The sequence below is a fragment of the Notolepis coatsorum genome (genome assembly GCF_963971535.1).
Source record: "Notolepis coatsorum genome assembly, chromosome: 10".
In the NCBI taxonomy this organism is placed as follows: Eukaryota; Metazoa; Chordata; class Actinopteri; order Aulopiformes; family Paralepididae; genus Notolepis; species Notolepis coatsorum.
The window spans coordinates 11,639,270-11,657,540 of record NC_140174.1 but is presented as its reverse complement, the minus strand read 5'-3'; the positions used below and the strand labels follow the sequence as shown (position 1 = coordinate 11,657,540).

At 43.0% G+C, this 18,271-nt stretch overlaps 1 protein-coding gene across 1 annotated transcript in view; it reads right to left on the bottom strand.

Moving 5' to 3' along the window:
* katnip (katanin interacting protein) overlaps positions 1-18,271 on the bottom strand; it is an 86,655-nt gene that overhangs the window by 33,603 nt on the left and 34,781 nt on the right. Inside the window, 7 exon segments of the mRNA XM_084323680.1 lie at positions 8,254-8,992; positions 13,196-13,333; positions 17,938-17,943; positions 17,946-18,007; positions 18,010-18,069; positions 18,072-18,135; positions 18,137-18,145. Coding sequence (XP_084179806.1) covers positions 8,254-8,992; positions 13,196-13,333; positions 17,938-17,943; positions 17,946-18,007; positions 18,010-18,069; positions 18,072-18,135; positions 18,137-18,145 — 1,078 coding nt within the window.

Here is an 18,271-nt window from a genome sequence, read left to right as displayed (position 1 = left end):
ACCTAGTGTATACTACACCTTGTGTATACTGCACCTAGTGTATACTGCACCTAGTGTATACTGCACCTAGTGTATACTGTACCTAGTGTATACTGCACAGAGTGTGTACTGCACCTAGTGTATACTTCACAGAGTGTATACTGCACCTAGTGTATACTGCACCTAGTGTATACTGCACCTTGTATATACTGCACCTAGTGTATACTTCACAGAGTGTATACTGCACCTAGTGTATACTGTACCTAGTGTATACTGTACCTAGTGTATACTGCACCTTGTGTATACTGTACCTTGTGTATACTGCACCTAGTGTATACTGCACCTTGTGTATACTGCACCTTGTGTATACTGCACCTAGTGTATACTGCACCTTGTGTATACTGCACCTAGTGTATACAGATACTTGTGTGACTGGGAGACTTGTGTGACTGGGAGACTCGTGTGACTTGTGTGACTGGGAGACGTGGTAAATACACAGGTCACAACATGTTTACAGGAACATTTGGGAGTTGTATTTTGATTGTATTTGGAGTATATTTCCTGGCTGTAGTGAACTAGGCTAGATGTCTGCCCCACTTCCAGTGATGAAGCTAAGCTAGGCTAACGGTCCAGGCGTTCCCTAAGCCCAATGCATGCAGAGAGACAAAAAAGGTATGTATCTTCTTGTCTAACTCCAGGGAAGATGTTAAATACGGTAAGCTAATTTCCCAAAATGTTGGGAGTTTTCCTTTAAAGGATAAAATAAGGAGTACAGTTTTGAGTAAAACATCAAACATTTGATTTTTTTCTTTAAAAAACGATATATATATATTATATCTTGCAGCATATTTTACGTTTTTCTTTCTTATATTAAAATATATTTCGTTTTTAAGAATTTGTAAAGGATAGGCAAAAATAAGCATGTGCTTCAGCCTATTCCTTTTTTTCGGTCGTTGATTTTGGATTTTGTGTGTGAGCTTGCCTTGAATGTGTACATTTGTGATTTTCTATTTTTCTTTTCTTTTTTTTGCAAGTCCACACGGGTGTGTTTGATTTGTCTGTAAACAAGACCGTAAAATAAACGTCATTCATTCATTCATTCGTATTAATATATATATTCAGATTCAAATTCCTTATTGCCTATATTTATTGTAACATATAATATAACCCGATAGTGGCTCTGCACCTTTGATTACATACTTTTCTCACATTTCTATATTCAGGGTTAAAGGGGAACTATCTTATAAATGGCCTTTTCCAGTGTTTTGCATTGTTTTCTAGCAATGTGGGGTTGTACCAACACTGACTAGATGTGAAATACTCATACAGTCGCATTCCTCCAATTCAGCTGAGACAAGATCCTCCCCCACTAAGCCAAGCCATTCTGAATTTACGTCGATCTGTGATGTGTAAGAATTCTGATCTGCATACCTCAGCTCCTTCTGTGGTTGTAGCCACCGCCCACAATCAACCATTCGAGGAAGTTAGTGTAACATTGAAGTTATGACCAAAACGGAGCGAGTGGAAATAATAAGGAAGCGGTTTCCCTGTCAGACAGCACTTCCTCGAAAGAGAGAGGGAGAGAGAGACAGAGGCTCATACGGTGCGAGTCTTGGAGCGATCTCTCCTCTCTGCCCCTGCTTTTTACACACACTCGCGACTCGCGACATGCACACACGTTCTCTCTCTCCCTCCTCTCCTCTCCTCTCCTCTCCTCTCCTCTCTCTCTCCTCTCCTCTCCTCTCCTCTCTCTTCTCTTCTCTTCTCTTCTCTTCTCTTCTCTTTCTTCTCTTCTCTTCTCTTCTCTTCTCTTCTCTTCTCTTCTCTTCTCTTCTCTTCTCTTCTCTTCTCTTCTCTTCTCTTCTCTTCTCTTCTCTTCTCTTCTTCTCTTCTCTCTCTCTTCTCTTCTCTTCTCTTCTCTTCTCCTCTCTCTCCTCTCCTCTCTCTCCTCTCCTCTCCTCTCCTCTCCTCTCCTCCTCTCCTCTCCTCTCCTCTCTCTCCTTCCTCTCCTCTCCTCTCCTCTCCTCTCTCTCCTCTTCTCTCCTCTTCTCTTCTCTCCTCCTCTCCTCTCCTCTCCTCCTCTCCTCTCCTCTCCTCTCCTCTCCTCTCCTCTCCTCTCCTCTCCTCTCTCCTCTCCTCTCCTCTCCTCTCCTCTCCTCTCCTCTCCTCTCCTCTCCTCTCCTCTCCTCTCCCCCCCCCCCCCCAAAGGTATCTGCCAGTGCAGGTGGGTGACTGTCCCTCAAAGCGCATTGCGAGTATGGGCGGAGCCCAGCCAAAAACAGCTTGGAATCTGGAAGGGCAGAAAGTGGTCCACCAAAGTACATAACAATGAATTTTATTGAAAAAAAAACTTACAGATGTGTTCCATAGACTCACAGGAATTGTGTAAAATTGCCCAATAGTGAAAAAAATTGCAAAATAGTTCCCCTTTAACTATATTGTTTACACCGTTTATTTGTCTCATATTTTTATATTCACATCAAATTGTATCGCCTATATTTCTGTCTTTCTAGCTATTACCCTGCCCATACCTGTGCCTCCCCTCTCCCCTCCCCCCATGCTGCTATGTAGGGATGGGTACCTTTCACATTTGAACCGATACCGGTACCGGTACCTGTGAATCGATACCGGTACCCAACGGTACCTTTTTTCGGTACTTTAGTCTCAAGAAATTTAATTTACCTACCTCAGTCGTAAAAAAAAAATCCAAACTACAATTTCGACAGTTTTCGGCTCGTCATTGCTCCGACTGCTTTGTTGTTGAATCAAGTCAAATCCTAGGTAAGCATATATTGTGCGTGTGAACGTTGACATGAAAAGAAAAAAGTTAAAAAAAAAAAAAAGTTAAAAAAAAAGAATTTAATAAAGACATTTTTCTTTTCTTTTCTTTTTCTTTTTTTTCGGTTTCTCACTTGATTCGATACTCGGTAGTACCGACGTGTTTCGGTTCGGTACCTCAAAAGTACCGAATTCGGTACCCATCCCTACTGCTATGACTCCCAAATTTTCCCGAAGGGGATCAATAAAGAAGGAATATCTTATCTCTTATCTTAACTCATTCTGCGCCAATCACGGAAAAAGTCGGGTTTTAATCGTTATTTCTTTTATTAGCTATATCCATAAATTTTTCATCCATCCAGCCTGATGTTATCATTGGGAATGGGTCTGAGCTCGCAAAAGGGCAAACACCGCCACCTACGCCTTCCAGCCGGTATTGCACTCCATTAGAAATGATGTTGTTTCTTTTCTGGGCCGATCTGAGCCGTGCGGGCGGGGTTTAAATACTCCGAGAGTAGCAGTATTACATCAGCTGAAGCCCTGGTACAAAGAGAAGCAGTATTACATCAGCTGAAGCCCTGGTACAAAGAGAAGCAGTATTACATCAGCTGAAGCCCTGGTACAAAGAGCAGGCTAAAGGCCACATGCTACTTAGCAGAAGGACATGAAGGATACTATTAAACCTCCCTATAAATAGACTCTGCTGTCAAGAATCAACCGTTGATTAAATAATAACAAGCATCACACTGATTGGCCCTCTCCGTTCTCTCTCTCTCTGTTCTTTCTCTCTCTCTCTCTCTATCTGTTCTCTCTCTGTTCTTTCTCTCTCTCTCTGTTTTATCTCTCTCTGTTCTCTTCTCTCTCTGTTCTCTCTCTCTCTCTTTCTACAAACACATGCTCTCTGACGAACTGACCTTGAGACGACTGCATCAAATCTAATCAACATCTCAGAGAGAGAAACTAGACGGGGGGCTGCAGCGAAAAGACTATGAAGTTCCCATAGACTATGAACCCACAGAGTACGAACCTATAGAGTACGAACCTATAGAGTATGAACCTATAGAGTACGAACCTATAGAGTACGAACCTATAGAGTATGAACCTATAGAGTATGAACCTATAGAGTATGAACCCATAGAGTACGAACCCATAGAGTACGAACCCATAGAGTACGAAACAAATAGAGTACGAACCCATAGAGTACGAACCCAGAGTATGAACCCATAGAGTACGAACCCATAGAGTACGAACTCATAGAGTACGAACCTATAGAGTATGAACCTATAGAGTACGAACCTATAGAGTATGAACCTATAGAGTATGAACCTATAGAGTACGAACCTATAGAGTATGAACCCATAGATTATGAACCCATAGAGTACGAACCCATAGATTATGAACCCATAGATTATGAACCCATAGAGTACGAACCCATAGAGTACGAACCCATAGAGTATGAACCTATAGAGTACGAACCCATAGAGTACGAACCCATAGATTATGAACCCATAGAGTACGAACCCATAGAGTACGAACCCATAGAGTATGAACCCATAGATTATGAACCCATAGAGTACGAACCCATAGAGTACAAACCTATAGAGTACGAACCTATAGAGTACGAACCTATAGAGTACGAACCTATAGAGTATGAACCAATAGAGTACTAACCTATAGCGTACGAACCCATAGAGTACGAACCCAGAGTACGAACCTATAGAGTACGAACCCATAGAGTACAAACCTAGAGTACGAACCCATAGAGTACGAACCCATAGAGCAGTGGTGCCCAACCAGTCGACCGCGGTAGATCGCGGGCTGGTTTCAAGTAGACCGTGAGATTATTTTGGAAAATCATTGTTACGGGGTCTAGTTAGATCGAGGCAATCGGCCATCGCTTGCTTTTGTTGTTTTCATGAATACCCCGGATGTAGAGGAATGTGAAGCACTTTGATTACAGACACTGAACTTGATACTTGTGTCTGTCGTTATTCATGCCGTAGAAACATCCACACAAACATGGTGTCAGAAGTAGTTGAACTTATGTCCATGTATGTACATATTAGCTGACTATGTCACAGTCGGACTCCGGTTCTGAAGACAACATTACGGAGACCGAGACAAGTAACGTTGGGCTATTGTCAGCTAGCATGGCGGCTAATATTCCACCCCCTCTCCGATGAGCTTCACAGGCGACTGGAGCGTCAGCTGGGACATATTCTGTGCCGAATACGAGGACTATGCACTCGCTACGGGTCGGGTATAACCGAGAAGGCACATTTACCGTCACAACCTGAATCTCACCGAACAGGATCAAGGGGACGCTAAAGTCATACTGGATACGTTGGAAAAGTACTTCAAACCGGCGAAGAACGTCATATATGAAAGGTACGTGTTCGGGAGCAGCAAACAAGAGGAAGGCGAATCCATAGACAGTTTTGTGACCAGACTGAGAGAAAAGGCAGCAACCTGTGAGTACGGGCAGCTAAGAGATGAAATGATTTGTGACAAAATTGTACTAGGTGTTGCAAACGAGAGCATAAGATGCAGACTGTTGAGAGAGAAAGGGCTCACTTTAATCACCGCTATTGAAATGTGCAGAGCAGCGGAACAGGCTGATATGGGAGTGAGAGCAATGGAGATAGAGCCCATGCGCCGACGCTGTTCACGCCGTTGCTAGTCAACAAGTCAGGCATAACCAAGGGAGACGGAGCTATTCACCCAGAACTGGAGACACAGATTATACATGCAAATACTGTGGCAACTCTCATCCAAGGGGCAGAGAACATTTCCCAGCATTTGGGAAACAGTGCAAATCATGTGGATCACAGAATCACTTTGCAAAAGTGTGTCAAAAAAAGCAAAAGAAAACCCACTGATGGAAAAGTGCAATGCATTGTAAATACAGCTGACAATTCAGAGCAAGACAGTGAGGATGACATATATGACTGACATTTAATCCTACAAAAAAAAGATAAAGGAGAACTATCAGTGACTGTTGACAGACCTTTTTGTGGAATTGTTTTTTGATTGTACTCCACTTTTGCTTTGGCAATGTAAACATGTTTTCTTTGAATTTAATTGACTGTGTGTGTTGTCAGTTGCAATGTGACAGCTCTGTTTACACGTCATTCCTATTCCCTTTTAATTGTACATATATAATTTTTGTTTTGATTGTATTGTCCCACTTTCTTTGCTTTCTCATGCCCATTGAATTGAGTGTGTGTGTTGTCAGTGTGTATGCAGAGTGTGAAATAAATGGGTCATGCTGCCTGCATGCCCAACGTGAGAAGTTACAGTCTTGTATTAAACTAAAAGTGAATAGTTGACTGGGTCGTTTTGTTTAAACAGTAACGATAGCTAGGTAGCTAACGTTAGCTCACGGTCGCATGCACCAGAGTAGAGCAGACTGCCGGAGGCAATAGGAGCCTCTTGTTGACACACGGGTGCGGGAGGGGCAGGGGGAGGAGGAGGAGGAGGGGCCGTGCGCTGCAGCAGCTGTGTGCCTGAGACAGAAGTCAGCGAGTGAGATCTCCGCTAAGAATTGGATCATGTTTTTCGATCGGTTTTCACGATCAGCGAAAATAAAGCATTATCGGAATTCACCAATCTCATATTTATACTGAATATCGGCCGATACCGATCGCTGGCCGATCGATCGGGGCATCCCTAACTAATACTATTACTACTAATACTAGCCGAGAGTAGGTCAAATTTGGGCTGGTAGCTCTCGGCTAGGTGGTAAATTAAAAAGTAGATCTTGGTTCAAAAAAGGTTGGGCACCCCTGCCATAGAGTATGAACCTATAGAGTATGAACCCATAGAGTATGAACCTATAGAGTATGAACCTATAGGGTATGAACCTATAGGGGGTCTGGGGGCCCCTGGGGAGGCGGTCAGCAAGAGGAGCAGCTTAACATATATGGACTCAAGAGTTGTGCACTACCCTATGATCACCGTTTTAAATCAAATGTCCTCCTAAAAATGAAGTATACACACACTAATGTAATTCTGTAATAAACTATATCTACCAAAAACAAAAAGTATTTTCAGTCTGTGTGGCCTTCTTAAAATTAAATATACACAATTGTTTAACCTTTATTTAACCAGGCAGGTCAATTAAGAACAAATTCTTATTTACGGCCTGGTGAGAGGACAAAAGGGCCTCTCGAAGGGTAACATACAAGGAAAGGGGAAATGTATAATAATAAAAAGAAAAAGAAAATAGAAAAGAGGCAGACGATGCATAACGGAACGTAGACCAATCTCAGTCACTCGTATTGTCTGGGACCAAATTCTGTCACGCCCCATTTTGCTTTTTTTACCGTCAGCGTTTGGGAATTTCATGTCGACAGGTAGATGAAGTGAAATTATACTTATTTTAGAATATATATATCAAATTTCATGAGTATTCATCTATATTTAGTCATCTAAAGACTATTAGATATGAACCTATGTACCAGTAAAAAGTGGGAATCTCTAGAATGTGTTTTGGGCGACGATGTTCACGGAAGTGCGGGTCTCAAGTTGACGTTATACTATAACTTACACAACACTTGGGCGGCTACGTGGCGTAGTGGGCAAGGCGCTCGCCACGAATGACGGAGACGCTGGGCTTGCCTGTTCGAGCCCAGCGCTCCACATTGCTTTCAGTTTAGCTGGTCGTTCATACTAATACACATTGGCCGTATTAGGGGGTGGGAAACTGATGGGTGGGGATCGGGCGTGGACAGCGACTCCTACAGGTCGGTTGGTGCGCCTGCGCAGTAGAATCAGGAAGTGTCGGGGGCAGCGTGAGCCTCCCACGCGTTACTCCTCGCCACTGAGAGATCGAGCTGCGCAGGTGAAAAGATGCGACTGCTGTTACCTCAAGTACCGGAGTCCACATTGCAGCCGGCTTGTGGGAGGCAAGAAACAGCGTTCGTGACAGGGGAGGGTTGAATTGGATGATACGAAATTGGGATGGGAGAAAATATAGAAAATGGGAGAAAAAGTGGATAAAAAAGAAAAAATACTTACACAACACTTTCTGTTGTCAGTAGATGGCAGCATTGGTTTAAAATTAAAAGGTGAAAATGTGAAAACTACCAAATTAATACAATTCCCAAGACCTTTAGCACAGGTCACAGGTCACTGGGACGCGTCTATTCTTTGACACGATCTGAACAGCGTTAAACTATTAATGGGACCGGAGTACAGTGATCGAGAATGGTCACCGAATTATCTTAACAAAAGTGCATCATTAGCATTATGTTTGTTGTCGAAACGGGAACATAATGGTACAATTTAAGATTTGAATGTTATCCACATATAAAAGGACAAATAAAACATTGTTAATTTGTAAGAAACCTCAATGAAAACCGCGCAGGGTAAGTAATATTCGCTATCGTTATGAAAATGTGATAGAATCCTATAAAAATGTGGACGCATTTGGTCACCGTGACGATACATCACAGAGCGCCAGTGTATTTGGAGTGCATGTGGGGCGTAACCTACCGATGGAGAGTGGCGTCGCCCCGCGGTGCTGCTGCTGCTGCTCCTCCGCCGGCCTGGCGCTCCGGGCCGAGCCCCTCCTCCCGCTGACGGGCCGCTCCGCCCGCTGCTCCCCCAGCTCCTCCAGCAGGTCCAGCTCCAGAGAGTCCGCCTTCCTCCCGTTCACCGTCCTCTCCGCGCCCCGGCACACCCGGCCCGGGTTGCAGGACAGCTCGGGGAGCACCGAGGAGGAGGTGATGGTGACGCCTGAGGGGGCTTTGGGCTCCACAGACTGCTGGGGCACCAGCCACAGGGGCCTCTCCCGCTCCCTGCCGCCCTCGCAGCCCTCCGGGGCCCCTCGGCTCAGGGGCTGCAGCCACTGGGGGGCCCCGCGGGAGGACGAGGGCTGGGTGGTGACGGTGTGTTCCATGACGGGCGGGGGGGGGGCTTCCGCCGCGTTCGGGCCGACGGGCTGCCGCTGACTCAGCCCCTCCGACGCCATGCGGCGGTCGGGGCTGGGGTCTCTCGGAGGTGGGGTGCCGCCGCCCTCGGGGCCTCTCCGGTCGTCATGGCGATGGGGGCTGACGCCCCGCAGGCTGTGGCCCGAGGACACGGGGGGGCTGGGAGAGGAGCACTCGGGCTGGAGGTCGATGGCGGTGCTGTAGTCGAACACCTGGTTGCCGCAGCCCTTCTCCAGCTCGCCCTCGAACACCAGGGTGCTGTTGAGGTAGAGCCTCACGTGGCGAGCCCCGACGTCCAGCTCCTGGAACACAGAGCAGAGCCTTCCAGTTACCCCTCACTTTATCACTGTATTCAGCTCCTGGAACACAGAGCAGAGCCTTCCAGTTACCCCTCACTTTATCACTATATCCAGCTCCTGGAACACAGAGCAGAGCCTTCCAGTTACCCCTCACTTTATCACTATATCCAGCTCCTGGAACACAGAGCAGAGCCTTCCAGTTACCCCTCACTTTATCACTATATCCAGCTCCTGGAACACAGAGCAGAGCCTTCCAGTTATCCCTCACTTTATCACTATATCCAGCTCCTGGAACACAGAGCAGAGCCTTCCAGTTACCCCTCACTTTATCACTATATCCAGCTCCTGGAACACAGAGCAGAGCCTTCCAGTTACCCCTCACTTTATCACTATATTCAGCTCCTGGAACACAGAGCAGAGCCTTCCAGTTACCCCTCACTTTATCACTATATTCAGCTCCTGGAACACAGAGCAGAGCCTTCCAGTTATCCCTCACTTTATCACTATATCCAGCTCCTGGAACACAGAGCAGAGCCTTCCAGTTACCCCTCACTTTATCACTATATTCAGCTCCTGGAACACAGAGCAGAGCCTTCCAGTTACCCCTCACTTTATCACTATATTCAGCTCCTGGAACACAGAGCAGAGCCTTCCAGTTAGTTTCGTTTATTTATTTAGCCCCTCACTTTATAGACACCCCTCACTGTATTCAGCTGCTGGGACACAGAGCCTTCCAGTTACCCCTCACTTTATTCAGCTTTCTATAGTTTTCTCCCATCCGTTATGCCAATTCCCTTCCTGGTCGTTGCGCGCCATGCCCTACTGTCGGTCTGGGGAGGGTGTAGACTACAGTACCACATGCTGCCCTACTGTCAGCCTGGGGAGGGTGTAGACTACCACATGCTGCCCTACTGTTGGTCTGGGGAGGGTGTAGACTACCACATGCTGCCCTACTGTCGGTCTGAGGAGGGTGTAGACTACCACATGCTGCCCTACTGTCGGTCTGAGGAGGGTGTAGACCAGTGTTTCTCAACTGGTGGGTCGCAGGGCCATTTTGAGTGGGTCGCGGATGTGTGTGTAAATTTTTTTTTTTTTTTTTTTTATTATATATACTTTTTTTTTTGCACTAGCTATCTTTGTGACAGTAGCTTCTCAGCTCTGGTCCAGCTGAAGACAAAGCAGAGGAACAGATTGGACATTGAGCATGACCTCAGAGTTGCTTTGTCTACCATCACCCCATACTTTGAGACTCTTGTCAGGAGCAAACAACATCCCCAGTTATCCCATTAGTTCCCTGTGATGTTAAGCTAAGAAGTCTGCTAATAAGGATATATTATTTATTATTATTTTATTTCATTGTGTTTTTAGCCCTAGTTGTACTTTTGTCACAACCCCAGTTATCCCATTAGTTCCCCCACATTTACTGTAGGTCTGTTATGTTAAGCTAAGAAGTCTGCTAAGAAGGATATATTATTTATTATTATTTTATTTCATTGTGTTTTTAGCCCTAGTTGCACTTTTGTTGCAACCCCAGATATCCCATTAGTTCCCCCAAACTTACTGTAGGTCTGTGATGTTAAGCTAAGAAGTCTGCTAAGAAGCATAATAATTTATTATTATTATTTTATTTCATTGGGTTTTTAGCCCTAGTTGCACTTTTGTTGCAACCCCAGTTATCACATTAGTTCCCCCAAACTTAGGTCTGTTATGTTAAGTTAAGGAATCTGCTAAGAAGCATATATTATTTATTATTATTTAATTTCATTGGGTTTTTAGCCCTAGTTGCACTTTTGTTGCACTTGTTTGTGTTTATTTCATGTTTTTAACAGTGCATGAAAGATTGTGTATTACTGCAAAAAAAATAATAATAATAATTGAAATAAATCATAGTCGTTAAAAAATGTGGGTTGCGACTTAATGACTAAGGAAAATGTTGGGTCCCAAGGCTAGACCAGTTGAGAACCACTGGTGTAGACTAGCACATGCTGCCCTACTGTCGGTCTGGGGAGGGTGTAGACTACCACATGCTGCCCTACTGTCGGTCTGGGGAGGGTGTAGACTACCACATGCTGCCCTACTGTCGGTCTGGGGAGGGTGTAGACTACCACCTGCTGCCCTACTGTCAGTCTGGGGAGGGTGTAGACTACCACATGCTGCCCTACTTTCGGTCTGGGGAGGGTGTAGACTACCACATGCTGCCCTACTGTCGGTCTGGGGAGGGTGTAGACTACCACCTGCTGCCCTACTGTCGGTCTGGGGAGGGTGTAGACTACCACCTGCTGCCCTACTGTCAGTCTGGGGAGGGTGTAGACTACCACATGCTGCCCTACTGTCGGTCTGGGGAGGGTGTAGACTACCACATGCTGCCCTACTGTCGGTCTGGGGAGGGTGTAGACTACCACCTGCTGCCCTACTGTCAGTCTGGGGAGGGTGTAGACTACCAGATGCTGCCCTACTGTCGGTCTGGGGAGGGTGTACTGTAGACTACCACATGCTGCCCCGCTGTCGGTCTGGGGAGGGTGTAGACTACCACATGCTGCCCTACTGTCGGTCTGGGGAGGGTGTAGACTACCACATGCTGCCCTACTGTCGGTCTGGGGAGGGTGTAGACTACCACATGCTGCCCCACTGTCGGTCTGGGGAGGGTGTAGACTACCACATGCCTCCTCTGATACATGTGGAGTCGCCAGCCAATACACACTAAACATTAATAAACATCAATAAACACTAATAAACACCAATAAACACGGATAAACACAAATAAACACTAATAAACATTAACACCAATAAAAGTGTATGCAAGTGATATTGAAATCAAAATACAATAGATCAAACTGTCAGGAATGGAGCAACCAAACCCCACTGTTGGTTCGTTTTCCCAAAAGAGCTAAAAGGCATACCTCTACCAGCTAAGAGGAAGCAGCCGCCTACGTGCCACGAAGCCAGCGCTGCCATGGAGAGACAAATCTCCCCGTCCTCCAGGAAGTAAACAAACAGCAGTGGATCTCTAACTAACCCCCGCGACCGCTTTCAAAACCGGCCAGCTACTTACCTTACAGGCTCCGATTAACACGATATATATATATATATTCCTATGTGGTTGAGATCAGCCAGGGGGAGCGTTTGTTGCGGGGTCTCGTGCGCCCCTTTGTGAAGAGCAGAGGGCGGGGGGGGGGGGGGGGGGGTGGAGCACCAGGTCTAATCCTCTGGGGATAATCCCACGCTGTTCCACATTTGGACTGGCGGCTCAGCCATCCACTGCTTTTAAAAGAGGACCACGCCCCTCCCCCGCCCCTCTGACGCGTGGCCGGTGCCAACTGAATATACCTGCATATAACCCCTCTATATACTTGCTCTGTACCCCTGCACATAACCCATAGCGTGTACTATAATGCTGTATATACTAGGGATGGGCATTTTAAAGAAAAATCCAGATCGATTGATCGCATATGCTATACTCGATTGATCGTGTATTACTCGAAAAGGGAGTAATATATATATATATATTTAATTTTTTTTTACTTATTTTTGTTCATTCACATATATATGTTCAAGGAAACCAACAAACAGTTATAATCTTACACATACATGTGAAAAGATATGTAAAAAATAATAATAATTTAATTATAATCGATTAATCGATTACTCACGCCCATCCCTAGTATATACCATATATATATATTTATTCTCACCGCATATATACCTATCCTCACCTGTCTGTACTTACCTGCACATAGTCCTTTATTCTATATCTATATCTGTACATATCCTACTCTTACTAGTTACGCTGCTGGCCAGTAGTAGTCATACTGTCTTTATTTATTATGCTACAACTCTGAACATGCATCTGATTAGCACCATTACTCAGTAGTACTCATTTATATATCCTATACCCAGTTTAATCACCTGTACATTGTATATTACAAATTGCACTTTACCGTTACATTTGCACTCTGGTTGGATGGCAAGCTTATTTTCGTTGTACTGTACTTGTGCTATATGATGACAATACATTCATCAAATAAATAGTGGATAAAGTGTTTGACAGTAAAAATGTCCTGGGAGAGAGGACCCCCAGAACCCCCCCAATGTTGAAACCAAGCCTATGCCCTGGTATAATGTATAATGACGATACATTTGAATCTAATCTAATCTAATCTCCCTCTGAAACTAAAGACAGACAGAACGAGACGTGGTGGTACTGACGTTGAGGCTTCTGTTGTAGTTCCAGATCTTGATGCGGGAGATTCCGAAGTCCGGAGAGCGCTCTGTGTTCCGGATGATGAAGTAGAGCTGGACGGGGGGGTGGAAGGGACAGGTCCACATGTGACGCTCCCTGGTGGTCTGTCCGGCAGAGAGCAGACCAATCACACAGATCAGCAGAGAGAACAGACCAAACACATAGAGAGCAGAGAGAACAGACCAAACACACAGAGCAGCAGAGAACAGACCAAACACATAGAGCAGCAGAGAGAACAGACCAAACACATAGAGAGCAGAGAGTACAGACCAAACACATAGAGAGCAGAGAGAACAGACCAAACACACAGAGCAGCAGAGAGCAGACCAAACACATAGAGAGCAGAGAGAGCAGACCAAACACATAGAGAGCAGAGAGAACAGACCAAACACACAGAGCAGCAGAAAGCAGACCAAACACATAGAGAGCAGAGAGAGCAGACCAAACACATAGAGAGCAGAGAGAACAGACCAAACACATAGAGCAGAGAGAGCAGACCAAACACATAGAGAACAGACCAAACACATAGAGAGCAGAGAGAACAGACCAAACACATAGAGAACAGACCAAACACATAGAGAACAGACCAAACACATAGAGAACAGACCAAATACATAGAGAGCAGAGAGAACAGACCAAACACACAGAGAACAGAGAGAACAGACCAAACACATAGAGAGCAGAGAGAACAGACCAAACACATAGAGAGCAGAGAGAACAGACCAAACACACAGAGCAGCAGAGAGAACAGACCAAACACACAGAGAGCAGAGAGAACAGACCAAACACATAGAGAACAGACCAAACACATAGAGAACAGACCAAACACATAGAGAATAGGGGTGGGAATCACCAGTTTCATCATGATACGATACGATATCGATTCTTTGGACAGCGATACGATATTTGCCGATATCACAAAGTCTCTCACGATACAATACGATACGATTAGATTCAGGTGCCTGCGATCGATATGAGATGATATCATATGCCCATTTAACACAATCAGTAACATTTAGATCAACTAAAAAAAGGTAATGAAAATATCATTTGACATTTGTATTTTTGAGCTCTTCCAGACATTTAAAGGAAAATCAATCTATTGTTTTTAATACAAATAGACCTCCTGTTCACTGTAAAGTGCCACGTTTTTATATATTGAGCTTTAAACTTTAAGCTACATTTTTTGGAACTCAAAACTCACAACCTCCCTCTCCCAAACCGTTCCTACAACAATTTGTTGATGTTGCATGATCATGTATAGGCCTACATTTATTATGTATTATATTGTTTATGTTTAAATAACATTTAAACATCAAACTCCTCTGACCTCATCTGGTCTTTCCAAAGACGCGCGCACACACACACACACAGAAAGGGAGAATGCTATGCTGTAACATCTACACACACGGAGCTACTGCTGTTGTTCTTGGGCGGATATGAGACTCGCCACAGGATTTTCAAAATAAGAGTATCGATATGAATCGATCTTATTACATCGCATCGATCCGATTCGATTGTTGATAATTACATCGATGTATCGATCTGGATCGATGTATCGTCCCACCCCTAATAGAGAACAGACCAAACACATAGAGAGCAGAGAGAACAGACCAAACACATAGAGCAGCAGAGAGAACAGACCAAACACACAGAGCAGCAGAGAGAACAGACCAAACACATAGAGAACAGACCAGAGGACTTGCTTTATGCAGCCATTTAACACAAAAGGATGACCCTCATGCATTGCAAATTTGCATCAAATTCAAAACAGTGATGCACAAAATAACGTAAAAGAAATTAATAATTTAAAACACACACACACACTTTGAGTCAGAAACAAACATAGTATCAATGAGAGTATCAATAATACACCTGAGTGAAGTCTAGTAAAAAAAGAAATTCAAAAACAAAAGTACAAATATTTATTTTGTTTCTAGAACGTCAATCGTGCGCTAACAAAAATAGTGGCGTCAACAGAATTGTGCGTTAACGCGTTAATGACGCATTAACTTTGACAGCCTTAATATATATATATGTATTATTAGTATTGTTGTTAGTATTGAGGACACAGACCTATATATATGTATTAGTATTGTATATAGTATTGAGGACACAGACCTTGGCCTTGTATATATATATATAGAGAGAACAGACCAAACACATAGAGAACAAAGAACAGACCAAACACATAGAGAGCAGAGAGAACAGACCAAACACATAGAGCAGCAGAGAGAACAGACCAAACACACAGAGCAGCAGAGAGAACAGACCAAACACATAGAGAACAGACCAGAGGACTTGCTTTATGCAGCCATTTAACACAAAAGGATGACCCTCATGCATTGCAAATTTGCATCAAATTCAAAACAGTGATGCACAAAATAACGTAAAAGAAATTAATAATTTAAAACACACACACACACTTTGAGTCAGAAACAAACATAGTATCAATGAGAGTATCAATAATACACCTGAGTGAAGTCTAGTAAAAAAAGAAATTCAAAAACAAAAGTACAAATATTTATTTTGTTTCTAGAACGTCAATCGTGCGCTAACAAAAATAGTGGCGTCAACAGAATTGTGCGTTAACGCGTTAATGACGCATTAACTTTGACAGCCTTAATATATATATATGTATTATTAGTATTGTTGTTAGTATTGAGGACACAGACCTATATATATGTATTAGTATTGTATATAGTATTGAGGACACAGACCTTGGCCTTGTATATATATATATAGAGAGAACAGACCAAACACATAGAGAACAAAGAACAGACCAAACACATAGAGAGCAGAGAGAACAGACCAAACACATAGAGCAGCAGAGAGAACAGACCAAACACACAGAGCAGCAGAGAGAACAGACCAAACACATAGAGAGCAGAGAGAACAGACCAAACACCTAGAGAGCAGAGAGAACAGACCAAACACATAGAGAGCAGAGAGAATAGACCAAACACACAGAGAACAGAAAGAACAGACCAAACACATAGAGAGCAGAGAGAACAGACCAAACACACAGAGAACAGAGAGAACAGACCAAACACCTAGAGAGCAGAGAGAACAGACCAAACACATAGAGAGCAGAGAGAACAGACCAAACACATAGAGAACAGACCAAACACATAGAGAGCAGAGAGAACAGACCAAACACATAGAGAACAGACCAAACACATAGAGAACAGACCAAACACATAGAGAACAGACCAAATACATAGAGAGCAGAGAGAACAGACCAAACACACAGAGAACAGAGAACAGACCAAACACATAGAGAGCAGAGAGAACAGACCAAACACATAGAGAGCAGAGAGAACAGACCAAACACACAGAGCAGCAGAGAGAACAGACCAAACACACAGAGAGCAGAGAGAACAGACCAAACACATAGAGAACAGACCAAACACATAGAGAACAGACCAAACACATAGAGAACAGACCAAACACATAGAGAACAGACCAAACACATAAGAGAACAGACCAGAGGACTTGCTTTATGCAGCCATTTAACACAAAAGGACCCTCATGCATTGCAAATTTGCATCAAATTCAAAACAGTGATGCACAAAATAACGTAAAAGAAATTAATAATTTAAAAACACACACACACTTTGAGTCAGAAACAAACATAGTATCAATGAGAGTATCAATAATACACCTGAGTGAAGTCTAGTAAAAAAAGAAATTCAAAAACAAAAGTACAAATATTTATTTTGTTTCTAGAACGTCAATCGTGCGCTAACAAAAATAGTGGCGTCAACAGAATTGTGCGTTAACGCGTTAATGACGCATTCACTTTGACAGCCTTAATATATATATATGTATTATTAGTATTGTTGTTAGTATTGAGGACACAGACCTATATATATGTATTAGTATTGTATATAGTATTGAGGACACAGACCTTGGCCTTGTATATATATATATATATATATTATATATTATATATATATATATATATATATATATGTATTAGTATTGTATATAGTATTGAGGACACAGACCTTGGCCTTGTATATATATATATATATATATATATATATATATATATATATATATATATATGTATTAGTATTGGATATAGTATTGAGGACACAGACCTTGTATATATATATATATATATATATAGTGTATTAGTATTGGATATAGTATTGAGGACACAGACCTTGTATATATATATATATATATATATATATAATATATATATATATACATTAGTATTGGGTATAGTATTGAGGACACAGGACCCTTGTATAATATATATATATATAATATATATATATATATATATATATATATATTAGTATTGGGTATAGTATTGAGGACACAGACCTTGTATATATATATATATATATATATATATATATATATATATATTATATATATATATACTATATATATATATAATATATATATATACATTAGTATTGGGTATAGTATTGAGGACACAGACCTTGTATATATATATATATATATATATATATATATATATATATATTATATATATATATATATTTATATATATGTATTAGTATTGGGTATAGTATTGAGGACACAGACCTTGTATATATATATATATATATATATATATATATATATATATTTAGTATTGGGTATAGTATTGAGGACACCAGACCTTGTATATATATATAATATATATATATATATATATTAGTATTGGATATAGTATTGAGGACACAGACCTTGGCCCTTGCCGTTGACCAGCGCCCCCAGGTTGCCGGGGTCAGCGTTCCTGATGTCCAGGTCGTGGGCGAGACGTACAGCTTCCGGTTCTTGGGGCAGAAGAACTGCATCTCCGTCAGCCCCACCTGCAAGCCGCTCCCCAGTTGGACAGGATCTCCATGGTTACGTACAGGGTGGCGGAGCCACCTCCGCCGAGGCCGCCTCCTCTGCTGTCGGCGACAAGCGAGCCATAAAAATAAAACAACCAGGACGCCTGTCAAAAGCCCCCCCCCCTCCTCCTCCTCCTCACGGTAGCTTAGGAACGCTCGGTGTGTGTGTGTGTGCGTGTGCGT